We start from the raw sequence: 14,457 nt of genomic DNA, 5'->3' as shown, positions 1-14,457 counted from the left end.
TAGCTAGCATGGTGTTCAGCCTGCCAAAACTGATGACCAGCTAAAAACAACTAAAGCCTCAGCAGGATCTGTTAAACTTGTATCAGCATGTGCAACAATGTTCCAGATGAGCTACAGAGCAAATTAGAAAAGCCACATGTGTGGATAGGCTACTAATATGTTATGCAAACAATTAATATGTAAAAAAAAAAATTCATTGTATTTTTTTGGATTATGTGGAAGCTGCTTAAATAAAGCTATTGATGGGAGCTGTATGAAACTTGACAGTATTGCAAGTTTCAGAGATTGAACTTGTTTGAAAATTTGACAAAGATTAAAGGCACAATATGTTAGATTTTTCATTAAAATATGAATATTATAACATTTTCCTAAATGTTTTGAAGAATGTTCATATCCACAGAAATAAGCAATTTTTACTTGTAACACCGTTTCCTGTGTCAACATGTTAATAAAATCACACATCCTTGATTTTCGATTAGCTTTCTTAAAACATGGAAACATCAAAAACTCTTTATTGTGCTGCACATTTTATTAGATTGCACAGAGCAAAAATTTTACAGAAAATTTAAAATGATAAAACAGTGTTGCTTCTTGCCCATATGATCCCTACCAGAAGAACCAGAAGCAGAGGACTGTCATAATAAAAGCTTTGCTGCTTTCATGGTGCCTCGTGCTCATCCCCCATCAGCAATTGTTTCAGCAACCCTGTTTCGCTTTAATGGTTTACAACCTTATCTGCTTCATTTTAAATTCTTTAGTTCATCCATGAACATGATTTCTTCTGGAGTCCTGTAAGATGCATTGAAGACAACAACTCCCATTCCACACTTATAACATCATCAAACTATGCCTTTATTTGTTAAAATGACATGCTGTCCCTTTATTTGTATGTATTTATATCTGTTACTGTTAGACTCCCCAGGAAAAAAAAAAACTTATATTAATCTCTATGCTTGCTCTAATGTTTTTTCTCTATGCTTGTAATTAGTTTGTTATACTTTTATGCTAATGTATTCCCTTATGAAATAATCTCAGTCAATCTAAAATGATTCATTCTTTCCCAATAGAGCAATTCAAGTTATCTGGTGAAATTGTATTTGTATTTATATGGCAGAATAATTTAATAGCACAATGTCAATGTTTTCTGTAATATCATGCAGTCCCAAATTGTACTGAGTTAGGGAAGAGCTGTCCCAATACTCTTAAAATGTCAACATCAAAACTTTCAGTTTGATTCTGGTCACAACTGGCTTGTTTTAGTTGACCAAAGATATGTGGCTGGTGCACATTGGATCTTGATCTCTGCACACTTTGGTTTCAGTTGTAATATGACAAAATGCATATTATACAGAAACAACAAACCTTAGAATCAGCTTGTGCTGAATATGTGCTGAGAGTTAGCTTTCATTAGCCTTGTCAGGCAATGGGGCCCCGGATCAGTCTAAGACTCAAGGCCACTGGCCCCATAATCCAGTTCAGTCTGAATATCTTCCTCAATTCTAGTTCTTTCTTTCTTTCTTTCTTTTTTTTATTGCATTGCATTCACATAAACGATGAAGCCCATAGTCACCTTTCTTTAAAAAAAATAAGAAAAAAATTCAATTGGCAATATTTTCACTCACTTTACTAGTCCCACCCCTAAAATCCACACACATGTGACACACAGAATAAAGAGAATACAAACACTTCAATATTACAAAACCAGCTTCAATAAACCAGCAAATGTACCTAGGGTTTTTGACAACAAAAGCTTCTCAGGAGATTTTTTAGTGTCAGTATTCAAAAAAAAAAAAGTTATTGTGATTTATATTTCTCAAATGTGGAAGAAATGTGTATTATTATTATTATTATTATTATTATTATTATTATTATTATTATTATTATTATTATTATTATTATCTTTTTATTATTATTATTATCTTTTTATTATTGTTATTATTATTATTATTATTATTATTATTATTATTATTATTATTATTATCTGCTACGAAACTATTGTTATTTAAACACAGACAATACAGTATGAATAACGCACAATACAAACAGATTTCTACCCATTCATCTAAAATCAAGATTACCAAGGCATAGGGTAGTAGTTCATCTCAATTCATTTTAATAAAGGTCATTCATTTTTAACAGCTGCACAAGATTTTTGATATGCAACATCCCCTAGTGGTTCATTCGGTTAAGACATGTTCATAGTCCAGATCAGCTTTGGTACTGATGTTTGTAGCCTTAAAAACAATTGAGCAACCATATTAATATTTAAAGTGACTAAAAAGTCATAGTATTCAGTCTTTAAAAACTCAAACAAAGTCGAACAGCACTTTATTAAAACCTCTAGAACTTTAGAACTCTTAATTCTGCTTAGAGAGAAAAAGTTCCCATGAAATGAACTTTTCCTCCTCATTTATTCCCACTCAAGTGATTCTAAATTTATGTATTTATTGCTTCTTGCTGATTTTTCCCAACATTCTTTGGTGTATATTCCTTTGTGTCCAACAAAAGAAAGAAACTAGCTATTTAATGTTTAACATGTTTGATCTTGAAATTAAATTTAATGTTAATCTAATTTATTTTGCTTCTTTTTTTCTCTAATAGCTTTATATTATTTGCTTTGCTTATTACCATGAAAAAGAAGGACATTTATTTATTTATTTATTTATTTATTTATTTATTTATTTATTTATTTACTAACTATTGATACTTTGCTTTGGTCATTACCAGTACATTTTTTTAAAAAAAATGCATTTTTGTTCTTACTGGTGAGTCAGTATGTCAGCAAAAGTGTATGTTTGTCTGTGTGTGGGTACATGTTGTTAAAGTATTTGTGGAACATTTAATCTTCCAACACTAGAAAAGAAAAATTGACAAATCATTAACTTAAAACTGACTGGATAGTGACCCACAAGTTCTGTAGCAATGGCTCATTGCTGCGTCAAGGCAAATAATCAGTTTGTTTGATTGTTTATGTGTTTTAGGCCAATGCATAAGTACATTTACAAATACTGACATGCAGTGATTTAAATCCTTTAAAATCAAGGGATACAGTAGTGGGGAACCAATGATTAGTTAGTCTCAAAGTAAATTTTGTGAAAAACAGTTAATAAAATAGTATGTTTCAAAGAAAGCAAAATGAATGTTATTTTATGAGAACAAATTCTTGTTTTCACAATTATTAGTTAAACTGTTAAAAAAGGTTTCTAATGCAACTTTACTCTACAATCTCCAAACTTTGTTTTTGATGGAAAAAAAAATCAAACCTGTAAATAAATAAATTATTTTAAATGTCTTAAATGTCCTGATCCACTAGCACTATGTACTAACATGATGGACACGTTGACCAACGTATATATGCATCATTTACGGTTAGTTTGGAGTCACACAGTGAGTAATAGAGGGGTGGTTTTAGCTCTTGTTTGAAGAGTGAACCGTTATCTCCATCTCCAAAGAGGACCTTGATCGGATAAATATCCTGCAACAGTCAACAGAAACTCACAATCTCAAGGGTATACCACACAGACAGGTCCGACATGGGCTCGATCATGCATGTGGTTGCTTCCATTGTGCTGCTGTGCACATTAACATCAGCGGTGAGTGACAGTTATTATATTTTATTATAAAACATTATAATGTCTTTGTTACTCATTTTCTTATCTCCCTTATTTATTTTAAGCAAAGAGGAGACTACTCACCATCACATGATTTGTGCAACCCTAATGATGGGTTTGTAAGTACAAATTCTTTATGTTTTGGATTGTTTTAACTAATAAACTCTGTAACACTTTAATTAATATCAAAAGGATGTTCAAATGGACCATCAAAATAATGTCCTTACTTATTAATGCCATTAAAGTATTAGTAGACTGTCTGCCTAAAGGGATAGTTCACCCAAAAATAACAAATTATGTCACATTTTGCTCTCCCTCTACTTGGTCCAAATATGTTTGACTTTTTTTCTTCTGTTTCTACTGTTTTTTCAATTTCTGTTATGACTTTCTATTGTGATGATCTCCCTATAGACATTCTACTGACTATAAGTAACGATATAATTAGTTTGCAAGCACAGGTCAACCAATTAAAATAAGTATTTACCAGTCTCCCATTACTGTACTAATCATATGAGAATTAGAAATGTAGATGCATTGATATAACGTTATAATCAACAAAATGAGTTGAAGGGACGCTGATTTTTGTACGATTTTATTTTGATAGTAAGATTGACACTTGGTTCCTCTCTTTTTCAGGGAACATACTGTCCAACAACATGTGGAGTCGCTGATTACTTGCAGAGGTACAAGCCTGATATGGACAAAAAGCTGGATGATATGGAACAGGATTTGGAAGAGATCGCCAACCTCACCAGAGGAGCTCAAGACAAAGTGGTCTACCTGAAAGATTCAGAAGCACAAGCACAAAAACAATCACCAGGTAGCACAATTTATCATTAATTATGATATTATTTAAGCCCTGAATGTCATAAAAATTGCCATATGGTGTAAGCATCAGGCAGAGGTAATTGCATTTGTCTAAAGCCTTAAACAAATATTTATACAAATGAATATGTATGTGTATATTTGCACACATATGCGCGAACACATTCCTTGATTCATTTTCCTTTGGCTCAGTCCCTGATTTATCAGAAGTCACCACATATATACAGTATACACTTACCGGCCACTTTATTAGGTACACATTACTAGTCCCACGTTGGACCCCCTTTTGCCTTATTCCTTCATGGCATAGGTTCAACAAGGTTCTGAAAATAAGGTACTGGAAACAAGGTACTGCAAATATGGAAATATACTGGAAATATTGCTCAGAGATTTTGTTCCATATTGACATGATAACATCATGCAGATTTGTCAGTTGCACATTCATGATGCGAATCTCCTGTTCCACCACATCCCAAAGGTGCTCTATTGGAATGAGATCTAGTGACTGTAGAGTCCATTTGAACTCCTTGTCATGTTCAAGAAACCAGACTGAGATGATTTGCGCTTTATGACAACGCGTTATACTGCTGGAAGTAACCATCAGAAGATGGGTACACTGTGGTCACACCATTACACCACCATCAGCAGCCTGAATCGTTGATATAAGGCAGGATGGATCCATGTTTTCATGTGGTTGATGCCAAATCCTGAGTTTACCATCTAAATGTTGCAGCAGAAATCGAAACTCATCAGATCAGGCAACATATTTCCAATATTCTATTGTCCAATTTAGTGAACCTGTGTGAATTGTAGCCTCAGTTTCCTGTTCTTAGCTGACAGGAGTGGCACCCGTTGTTGTCTGCTGCTGTAGCCCATCCACCTCAAGGTTGAAGGTGCTGCCTCTATGTGTTTGTGTATCTTTGTGCTTATTTATTATCAGCAGGTATCTTTATTAATTTATTTTTATTTTTCACTTTATTTATTTTCATTCTTTTATAAATTTTTTTTGGCTTAGTCCCTTTATTAATCTGGTGCCGCCACAGCGGAATGAACCGCAACCTTACCCAGCATATGCAACCCATCTCTGGGAAACATCCATACACACTTATTCACACTCATACACTACGGACAATTTAGCTTACTCAATTTACCTGTACCACATGACTTTGCACTGTGGGGGAAACCAGAGCAACCGGAGGAAACCAACGCGAATGCAGAGAAAACATGCAAACTCCACACAGAAACACCAACTGACTTAGCCGAGTCTTGAACCAGCGACCTTCTTGCTGTGAGGCGACAGCACTTACTGTGACACCGCTTCACCTTTATTTATTTTTATTATTTAATTTTTATTTACTCATAAATAAAATGGGGTTAGTTGGACAACATGCCATTTTTCTGTAAATTACTTGGAATTTTATTTCTCACTCACTATCCTTCGGCTTAGTCCCTGTTTTATCAGGGGTTGCCACAGTAGAATGAACTGCCAATTACTCTGGCATATATTTTATGTGGCGGACGCCTTTCCAGCCGCAACCCAGCAGCAAAAGTACACTAACCCATGAATCCCTAGTGCTGGGAAACACCCATACATTAATTTATACACACTATAGCCAATTTATTTTGTCCAATTGAGCTATACCACAAATGTTTGGACTGTTGGGGAAACTGGAGCACCCAGAGGAAACCCATGCAAACATGCAAACTCCACACAGAAATCCCAGCTGGTCCAACAGGGACTCACTAGTGCTTACCACTGAGCCACCGTGCCACCCCACAAAATCATTTTATCGTTTACCAAATTTGTTATTTTTCAGTACCTGTGAACCTTAATTTTCTTTACCATCTTTTTGTCAGATACTTACATAAAAAAGTCTTCAAATATGCTGGATGATATACTACGATTTGAGAAGAGCATTCTCGCTCAGGAAGAACAAATATAGTAAGCAAATTTCCTTCTCATCTATATTATAGTGTATAAAAAAGTGAATTAAAAATCATGATGTAAAAATATATTATTCCATTAAAATATACATTTCCATATTTCTCCACAGTCAACTGCAGTCAGTCCTTCAAGCTAACGAGAAAAAAATAACGGATTTAAAGCAGATGTCTATGCAGCTGGACCAAATGTGCAAAGAGCCCTGCAAAGACACTGTGGAGATTCAGACAGTCACTGGCAAAGGTAAAGATTTAAACTTGAGCAAAATTCATGTTTATGACAATTGTATATATATAAATAATTATATATAAACAGTATATACAGTATATATTAGTTTACTTTGCTTAAAGGACCCATAAAGTGCTTTGAAATGTGCAATTTTTTGATGTTTGACGTAATCTCAAATATGAATAGAGGGTGGGGTATAGTTGCTCCTCCCCTTCAAAAACAAGAGCATTTTGTTATCTCACACCACTTCCAGTGAGAGTGCTTGAGCTCAAGGGCAACAAATGAAAAGCAAATGAAAGACCTCTTGAAGGGGGTGGGGCATGTCAGATACTAGAAAGCATTTGATTGGTCAAGATTTGATGAGAAACTGAAGTATGAGGTTACGTCAAAAAAGGGTTATTCCATTTATAGGTATAAGTGACAAACTGCAAGCTTTTGATGTTTATATCAGGTTAATATCTTCTAAATACAAATTTTGTCACTGTTTTGGAGTAAACTAGATTATAGATTATTTTAGTTTCATGGAACTTTTATAAGAGCGAAACAGTTTGCCTTTAATTTTTAAATGAAATACGGTTGAAGTCAGAAATATTAGCCCCCCTTTTGAATTTTTGTTTCTTTTTTTAAATATTTCTCAAATGATGTTTAACAGAGCAAGGACATTTTCACAGTATGTCTGATAACATTTTTTCTTTAGGAGAATGTCTTATAATAAATATATTAAAGTTCTGGTATAAAGTCTTATAACTTGCCTAATTACCCATATCCTGCCTAGTTAACTTAATTAACCTAGTTAAGCCTTTAAATGTCACTTTAAGCCTTTAAATGTCACTTTAAGCTGTATAGAAGTGCCTTGAAAAATATGTAGTAAAATATTATTTACTGTCGTCATGGGAAAGATAAAATAAATGAGTTATTAGAAATGAGTTATTAAAACTATTATGTGTAGAAATGAGTTTAAAAAATATTCTCTCCGTTAAACAGAAATTGGGGAAAAATAAACAGGGGGCTAATAACTCAGGGGGGGCTAATAATTCTGACTTCAACTGTATGTGCATAACTACGTATAAAAAAAAAAATGAAAGTTAAATCAACTTAACAGTTCCAAGTTAAAACGGGTTTACTCAATTTTTAAAGTAAAGTCAATAATCACTCTTAACAGTGTATATAATAAGAAAACTTATGTATGTCATGTGCCCAGATTGTCAGGACATTGCAAACAAAGGTGGTAAGGTCAGCGGGCTGTATTATGTGAAACCAGCCAGAGCTCCTGAAGCGTTCCTGGTCTACTGTGAAATCGACAGCTTTGGACGTGGATGGACTGTACTTCAGAGGGTATAAGACACAACAGAAAATGCACAGTGACACAAACTCCTTTCGAAAAATGACCTGCACAAAACAAACTTTTAACAGACAACTTTATTGATTCTTTATTGATGTATGTTTTTCTCAGAGGCGGGATGGCAGCGTTGACTTCAGCAAAAACTGGATCCAGTATAAGGAAGGCTTTGGTTACCTCTCACCCGATGACAGGACTGAGTTCTGGTTGGGAAATGAGAAGATACATCTGCTGTCAGTTCAGTCCAGCGTGCCTTATGTGCTGAGGATAGAGATGGTCGATTGGGAAGGCAACAAAAAGTGAGAACTTTCTTTTTCATATTTGACACATAGCTTTAGGTCTTCAATCTTCCAAGTGGTGCTCCTCAATTGCATTTCATTACATTTATGCACAGGTTAGACATTTCCCAGCAAGAAATGTTGTTATATAAATCTATAAATCTGTTGCATAAATCTATAAGACATCTATCATTTATCAAAAAATAGACAAGTGATTAAATAAAGAAATTACACAGATTTCACATGTGTACACTTTAAAAAAAAAGCCATTTATGTATCATTTTGAATAACATTATGAGTGCTCGATCTTTTATCCAATAACTTTTGATGATGAAAAGTTTGAAAAGGTGACTTGTATTGACATTTTGTCTGAATTGGTGTTGTAAATTATGGTTGAAAATCTGGTAATAAACTGCCAGCACTTTAATAATTTTCTTTTAACATCAAAAGTCAACAGAGATCAAGGTCTTCATTCATTTATTTTCTTTCGCTACATTTATTTTTTCGGTAAATTTATTTACGGTACATATACATATTTATTTTCGGTTTCGGTTTTTATTTTCTTCGCTACAGCTGAATGAACCACCGTCAATGTCTTATAATGCAATTCATAACCATAAAGCGTATGATATGACTGGTCACGGCTGGCTTCCCATCTGTAATCACTTATAATCCAATCAGATTGATCCATGGTTACAACAAGACCGAATTTCACTCTACTGCCTTATCTTCATTTTTGAAGAATCCCCTCTTCCACCCCATCTCCTCCTTTTCCTCCCTTTTCCAGGGGGAGCTCTCGAGACCTACCTGATCTTAGATCTTAAATGCTTATTGACTGACGGGAGCCTAGGGCTCAATTATCTCAGAGCTCAGGGTTCTCCCCCAGGACAGCATGCCAAATCTGCTATTAATGTCAAGTATATCTAAGTGAGAACTCCTGAAAACTAATGTTTTTAAAGTGCTGTCATTCATCCCTTTGGTGCCATTCAGTCATTATTTGTTGACTGCTGCAAGGTGTCAACTAGATTTTAACTGACAGCTCAAATTTAGCCTTGTTTTAGCCAAGATGTCTATGTTTAGACATCTATAAGATGTATTTTAAACACTTCTAAATTTAGGGCAAACATTTCTATGTAACTATTTTTGTTTATGTTTTGTATAAATATTTTTGTAATAAAAAAAATGAAGAGAAAAAAAGCATGATAAACCAACCATAAACATTACTGTCACTTGGGTTATGAGCAAATCATATGAAAATGTACACAAATTCATAAGAATTGGATAACAGTTCAGTACAGCAGTTTAAGCAGTTTAATTATAAAAGATTGTGTTAATAAATTCATACATTGCATGGGAATCAAACACATAACCTCTAGCAGTGTGCTCTAGGATTTACAATAATAGTTAGACCTAAGCAAGAACTGCCAATGAATTCCACAAAAAATCCAAAAGTGTTCAATATCTGCAGTTGTCAAACAAGACTTTGCTCTGCCATAATTGATTTTTGCCAAGTAACATTTCATGACCTCCTCAGCCAGATCAAACATGCTGCTGAGCATTAGAGCACTCAATATTCAATGGATTGTGTTATAAATGTGTCTTACTTTCTCAGATATGCAGACTATGCCACTTTCAAACTTGGACCAGAAGTTGATGCTTACCGCTTGACATACGCTTATTACTTTGGCGGAGATGCTGGCGATGCCTTTGATGGTTACGACTTTGGTGACGATCCCAGTGATAAATTCTACACGTCTCACAATGGCATGCAGTTCAGTACAGTTGACAGAGACAACGACAAGTTCCAGGGACACTGTGCTCAGCAGGATGGGTCTGGTTGGTGGATGAACCGCTGCCATGCTGCTCACCTCAATGGAAAATACTATCAGGGTAAACCATTGTAGACATCACAGGAGATGGTCTCGCATTAAAAAAATCTACCTCAAGCCAATGTGCCACTCTAGAGCACAAAACCAGTCTTATGTTGCACAGGAATAATATCTAAAAATACATTGTATTGGTCAAATTGATAGATATTTACTTTATACCAATCATGTTGCTTCAATATTTGGTGTAGATTTCCAACTGTAAACATATCAAAAATCATTTTGTAATTTGTAATAGGGCCAGACGGAATATTTTTTGCTATTTCTGCAGAGAATTTTGTAAGAAAAAATTTTGTGGATTGATTTTAGGACTATCGTAACTAAAAACTTGATATTTGAAATAAAAAATTATTCATTTTTAACTTTTATTTAATGTTTATAATACAAATCCAATTGGATCCACTTATTTGGTAAACAAAGCAAGGCTCATATATTAATATATCTACTTAAAGACAGAAAATATTACTTTAAAAGCTGTATTGTAAATTAATCATATGAACATTTTAATATTATTAAACCGCAATAATATTAGTGAAATGAATTTAAAATAAAATATATAAAAATAAATATAAATTTACACACATTTACACAAGTAAATACATAGACTCAGTGATGGGTTATAAATCTGCGGAATTCTGCATGCCCAGATTCTGTGTGGCCCTAGTAATGTGCATTGTTAAGAACTTAATGTTAAAACCCAGGCTCATTGGAAATAAGTGTTTGTAGTTTTTGTTTTTACAAATCTGCCATGTATCTTAAATTGGTTACTGGGCCGCGTTATCTCATCCATGGCATTTCTCATAAATCCACCTGAGGATATTGTTTACATTTTTTGCAAATCTCAAATACATCACTGAGCCACTTTACTCATTTTACATGCCATTTACGTGTCATTGTTACACTCGTCTACAAGAAGCCAGTAGGCTGGTTGTCATGCATAATATATTAGCTTGCGAATTTATTTAATTTTTTTGGCTTTGTTTTAGCTGGTTTCTGGAATCGTCCTTTGCCGATTAATTTTGACACCATACAAGGAGAGCTACCAAGCAAACTGATCACAACCGAAAAAAGCTAGGTAGCCTATCAGAGGTAACATGAAGAGGAACAGAAGTTGTTGGTGGCGTCATACCAAACAAAATGCAGCCAGATGTATGCCACGGCACACATTTGCAGTTTCCCAAATATGTAGGCACTTATAGCCAATAAAACTGTGCTTGAACTTAATTTGAACAACTTTAAAGGCACATTTTTCAGTATTTAAATTTTTTTCTCAGATAGTAGATTTCCAAAAATTGCCAGGTAGCAAAGAATTCTGGCCCAGATTTGGCATAAATCTGGCACAGCAGGCATTCATCCGGCACTGCCATACAGCATGTGGGCCAAACATGGCTCCGCTTTAGCAGAGGTGCTACCATCTTTAAGGTGGCACACAATACTTAGGCCAGATGTAAAATATATTATTTGGCCCAGATGTTAATAATTGATATGTGGGCCATGTATGTTTGGCCTATCGTGACCCACATTTAAAATACATTTCTATTATTTTCAAATAAAGGGGAAAAAAAGTCTACCAATCAGGTTGCTTTGAGAAAATGCAATGATTTTGTGTTTATTAATTTCATTGCAGTCAGGACACACCAACATATATGGCCCAGGTCAGGCTCAGACCAGATATGGTCCATATTTGGCCAGACTTGGTCCAGTCATGTACCATAATTCACTGCGGCATGTGGGCCAAGCAAAAGCTAATTTTGTGGGCCAGAGATATTTTTCAATGTGGATTGGAATATCTAGTTAATATTGTCCTATCTTCACAATGTACGCATCTATAGAACACCTATTTAATCAGCTTTGATGTGATGTCACTTTCTTTCGGCTTATTCCCTGCTTCATCAGGGGTCGCCACAGCAGAATGAACCTCCAATTACTCTAGCAATTGTTTTACACAGCAACGCCTTTGTTACCACAACATAGAACTGAGAGTACAACCTCTGAAGCACCTACTCACTCTCCCATTCACACACTTTGGCCAGTTTAGTTTATCCAACTCACCTATATCACGTGTTTGAACTGTTGGGGAAAACTGAGCATCCAACGCAAACACGGAGAAGACGTAAACTACATGCAGAAATTGACATATAGGAATGGTTTTGTGCTCCAGGGTCACATATTATAAATGCAGGAATCTCTTGACGTATGGTTTCTGTCCTCACAGGTGGCAAATACACAGAGAAGGACGCAGAGTCCGGATATGACAACGGCATCATCTGGGCCACATGGCACAGTCGCTGGTATTCTCTGAAGGAAACCACCATGAAGATCATTCCCATCAACAGAATTGGTGCCACTGGAGGCCAAGAAAGTGGTTCCAAGCAGTTCGGAGGTATTGGAGACATTTAAACAACTTGCCTGAAGATTGTCCTGTTCTGAGCTATCATTCTGTTTTTGTGACACTAATGTTGAAAGGCATGGGATGTGGGCAAGGTAAACGTCTGTCTGATATTTCTCATTTTACACAAATTAAGTCAGTAAAAGATTCATACGCAAGTCCCGATGGTCATGTTTTTAAATTTGATCAACTCAATTCAAATTCAACTGTTCTAGCATTGCATCTGTCAATAAATAAAGTTCTCTGTCTTTTGTTAATGAAAGGTATTCTGTAGTCCTCTTTGCTAAACCATGACACTGATGTAGGTGTATAACAAACTATTACAAATGAATGATAGATCAATAATTGAAGAACATTATTTAAGTTATTGTTCCACAGTTCATGTTAATTGTGCATAATTACAAACAATTGACACTAACATCAACAGTAACTCTAATTATGAACATAGTCATGTGGTAGCCTAATTTTTAGGGTAGCACACTATAAAAAAACACATGAAAAAAATAATATAATTAGTTTTACTTATACTTTATTTAGGTAATATTATTTTAAGGTGTCCTTGTTACATGTTTTTTGTATTTACTAGAATAATTACTTGCATGCATTTCAGTTAGTAGGCTTAAATAATGTTTCTCTTTAGATAAATGAATTGTTACACTACAGGGACACTTTAATAAGTGAGACCAACGCATTATCATCCATCCTATAAAAAGCACAAGCGTGGGAGTGTATCAGTGTTTGTTGTTTTGTGTCTGTGTTAAACACTGTGTAGGAGTAGTGGAGCAAATGGTCAGTAATATGGATATTGCCCCCAGAACAGTGCTGTGGGGTGATCAGGCAGCACTCCAAATTCTTTATGTAAGAGGATTTCATCATCTGTGCTGCATCAATCAATACAGTCAGTTATTTCAACACAGGAAACACAGTGCCCTTGTATTTTACCCACAATACATTTCTTCATTCATGTAGACGGATGAGAAGTGATAGTTTTTGTTCTTGCTTTCATATCAACATGAAGACAATCAATCTTATAATGAAACGCTGGACAGCGTTTTCTCTTTGATTTTATGACAATCATGTCAAAAGTAGGACACAAGTAATGATTTAGTTTTTTTTCCAATGTACATTTGTAAACATTATTTAAATGTAATTATATCTTAATCCTGGTTAAGTCCAAACACTATAAAATGAGGCACTTGTGTCATGTGACATTGAAAAAGATAGCTTATGGCTATAAAGGAATACTAAGGAACTAAGGAAACCCTCACATAAAGTCATAAATATTTGCTTAGAAAACAATTATATTAGGGTTAGTCCTTAAGGTTAAGGGGTTTGTTTCATTGCTAGGGGATATGTGCCTGCACATTAAGCCTGTTTTTATAAATCAAACTTAGAAAGGTGACCTATCATTACCAACCATCAGTATTTTGTAATACTGTTTGCATGATTATTTTCAGCATTTGGAGACAAAGTTCATTATCGCTATCAGCAGCACTGCTGACGCGTAAAAGTAGACACTTTTTAACTTAAAGGTAAGCATAATAGGAAAGTCACTTGACCAATTTTATGATTTGCCATAGGGCTGGGTGATTTAGCCTAACATCAAAAATCAAAATAAATTTAAACTATTTCAAATTAATATTTTAACTAGATTATTATTAATTATTGTTTGCCCTCAGTTCACAGACAAGCTTTGTACAGTAAATATGCTCACATAATACAACTGAGAGATTTCGAAATGAAGAGTGCATTATTGATTTCAAAATGATTGATGGAAACACACTATCTACTATCTATGATTATTTATTAAACATCAACGCTGAACAACTGAAATGAAAACATGTATTTTAACTAAAGCTGCATCGGACCATACCCAAGCGTTCAACGCGCAAGTATAAATCTTTACAAAGCAGGGATACATGACTCCATTCGGGAAGTTGGGAAAAGTAAGGAAAGTAT

The 14,457-nt window shown here is 34.6% G+C and overlaps 1 protein-coding gene across 1 annotated transcript; it reads left to right on the top strand.

The window, feature by feature from the left end:
- The first annotated feature begins 3,497 nt into the window (after window positions 1–3,497).
- Window positions 3,498–12,755, top strand: fgg (fibrinogen gamma chain). The gene is made up of 9 exons (NM_213054.1): window positions 3,498–3,593; window positions 3,677–3,730; window positions 4,248–4,431; window positions 6,294–6,378; window positions 6,491–6,621; window positions 7,808–7,941; window positions 8,060–8,244; window positions 9,836–10,113; window positions 12,325–12,755. Exons 1-9 carry the CDS (start codon window positions 3,534–3,536, stop codon window positions 12,507–12,509), a joined length of 1,296 nt encoding a protein of 431 aa, NP_998219.1. The 5' UTR covers window positions 3,498–3,533; the 3' UTR covers window positions 12,510–12,755.
- Window positions 12,756–14,457: the final 1,702 nt, after the last annotated feature.

Source organism: Danio rerio, chromosome 1 (assembly GCF_052040795.2).
Source record: "Danio rerio strain M-AB ecotype USA chromosome 1, GRCz13ab, whole genome shotgun sequence".
NCBI lineage: Eukaryota > Metazoa > Chordata > Actinopteri > Cypriniformes > Danionidae > Danio > Danio rerio.
Note: the sequence above shows the minus strand (reverse complement) of the source record. Positions and strands in the feature narration are given on the sequence as shown.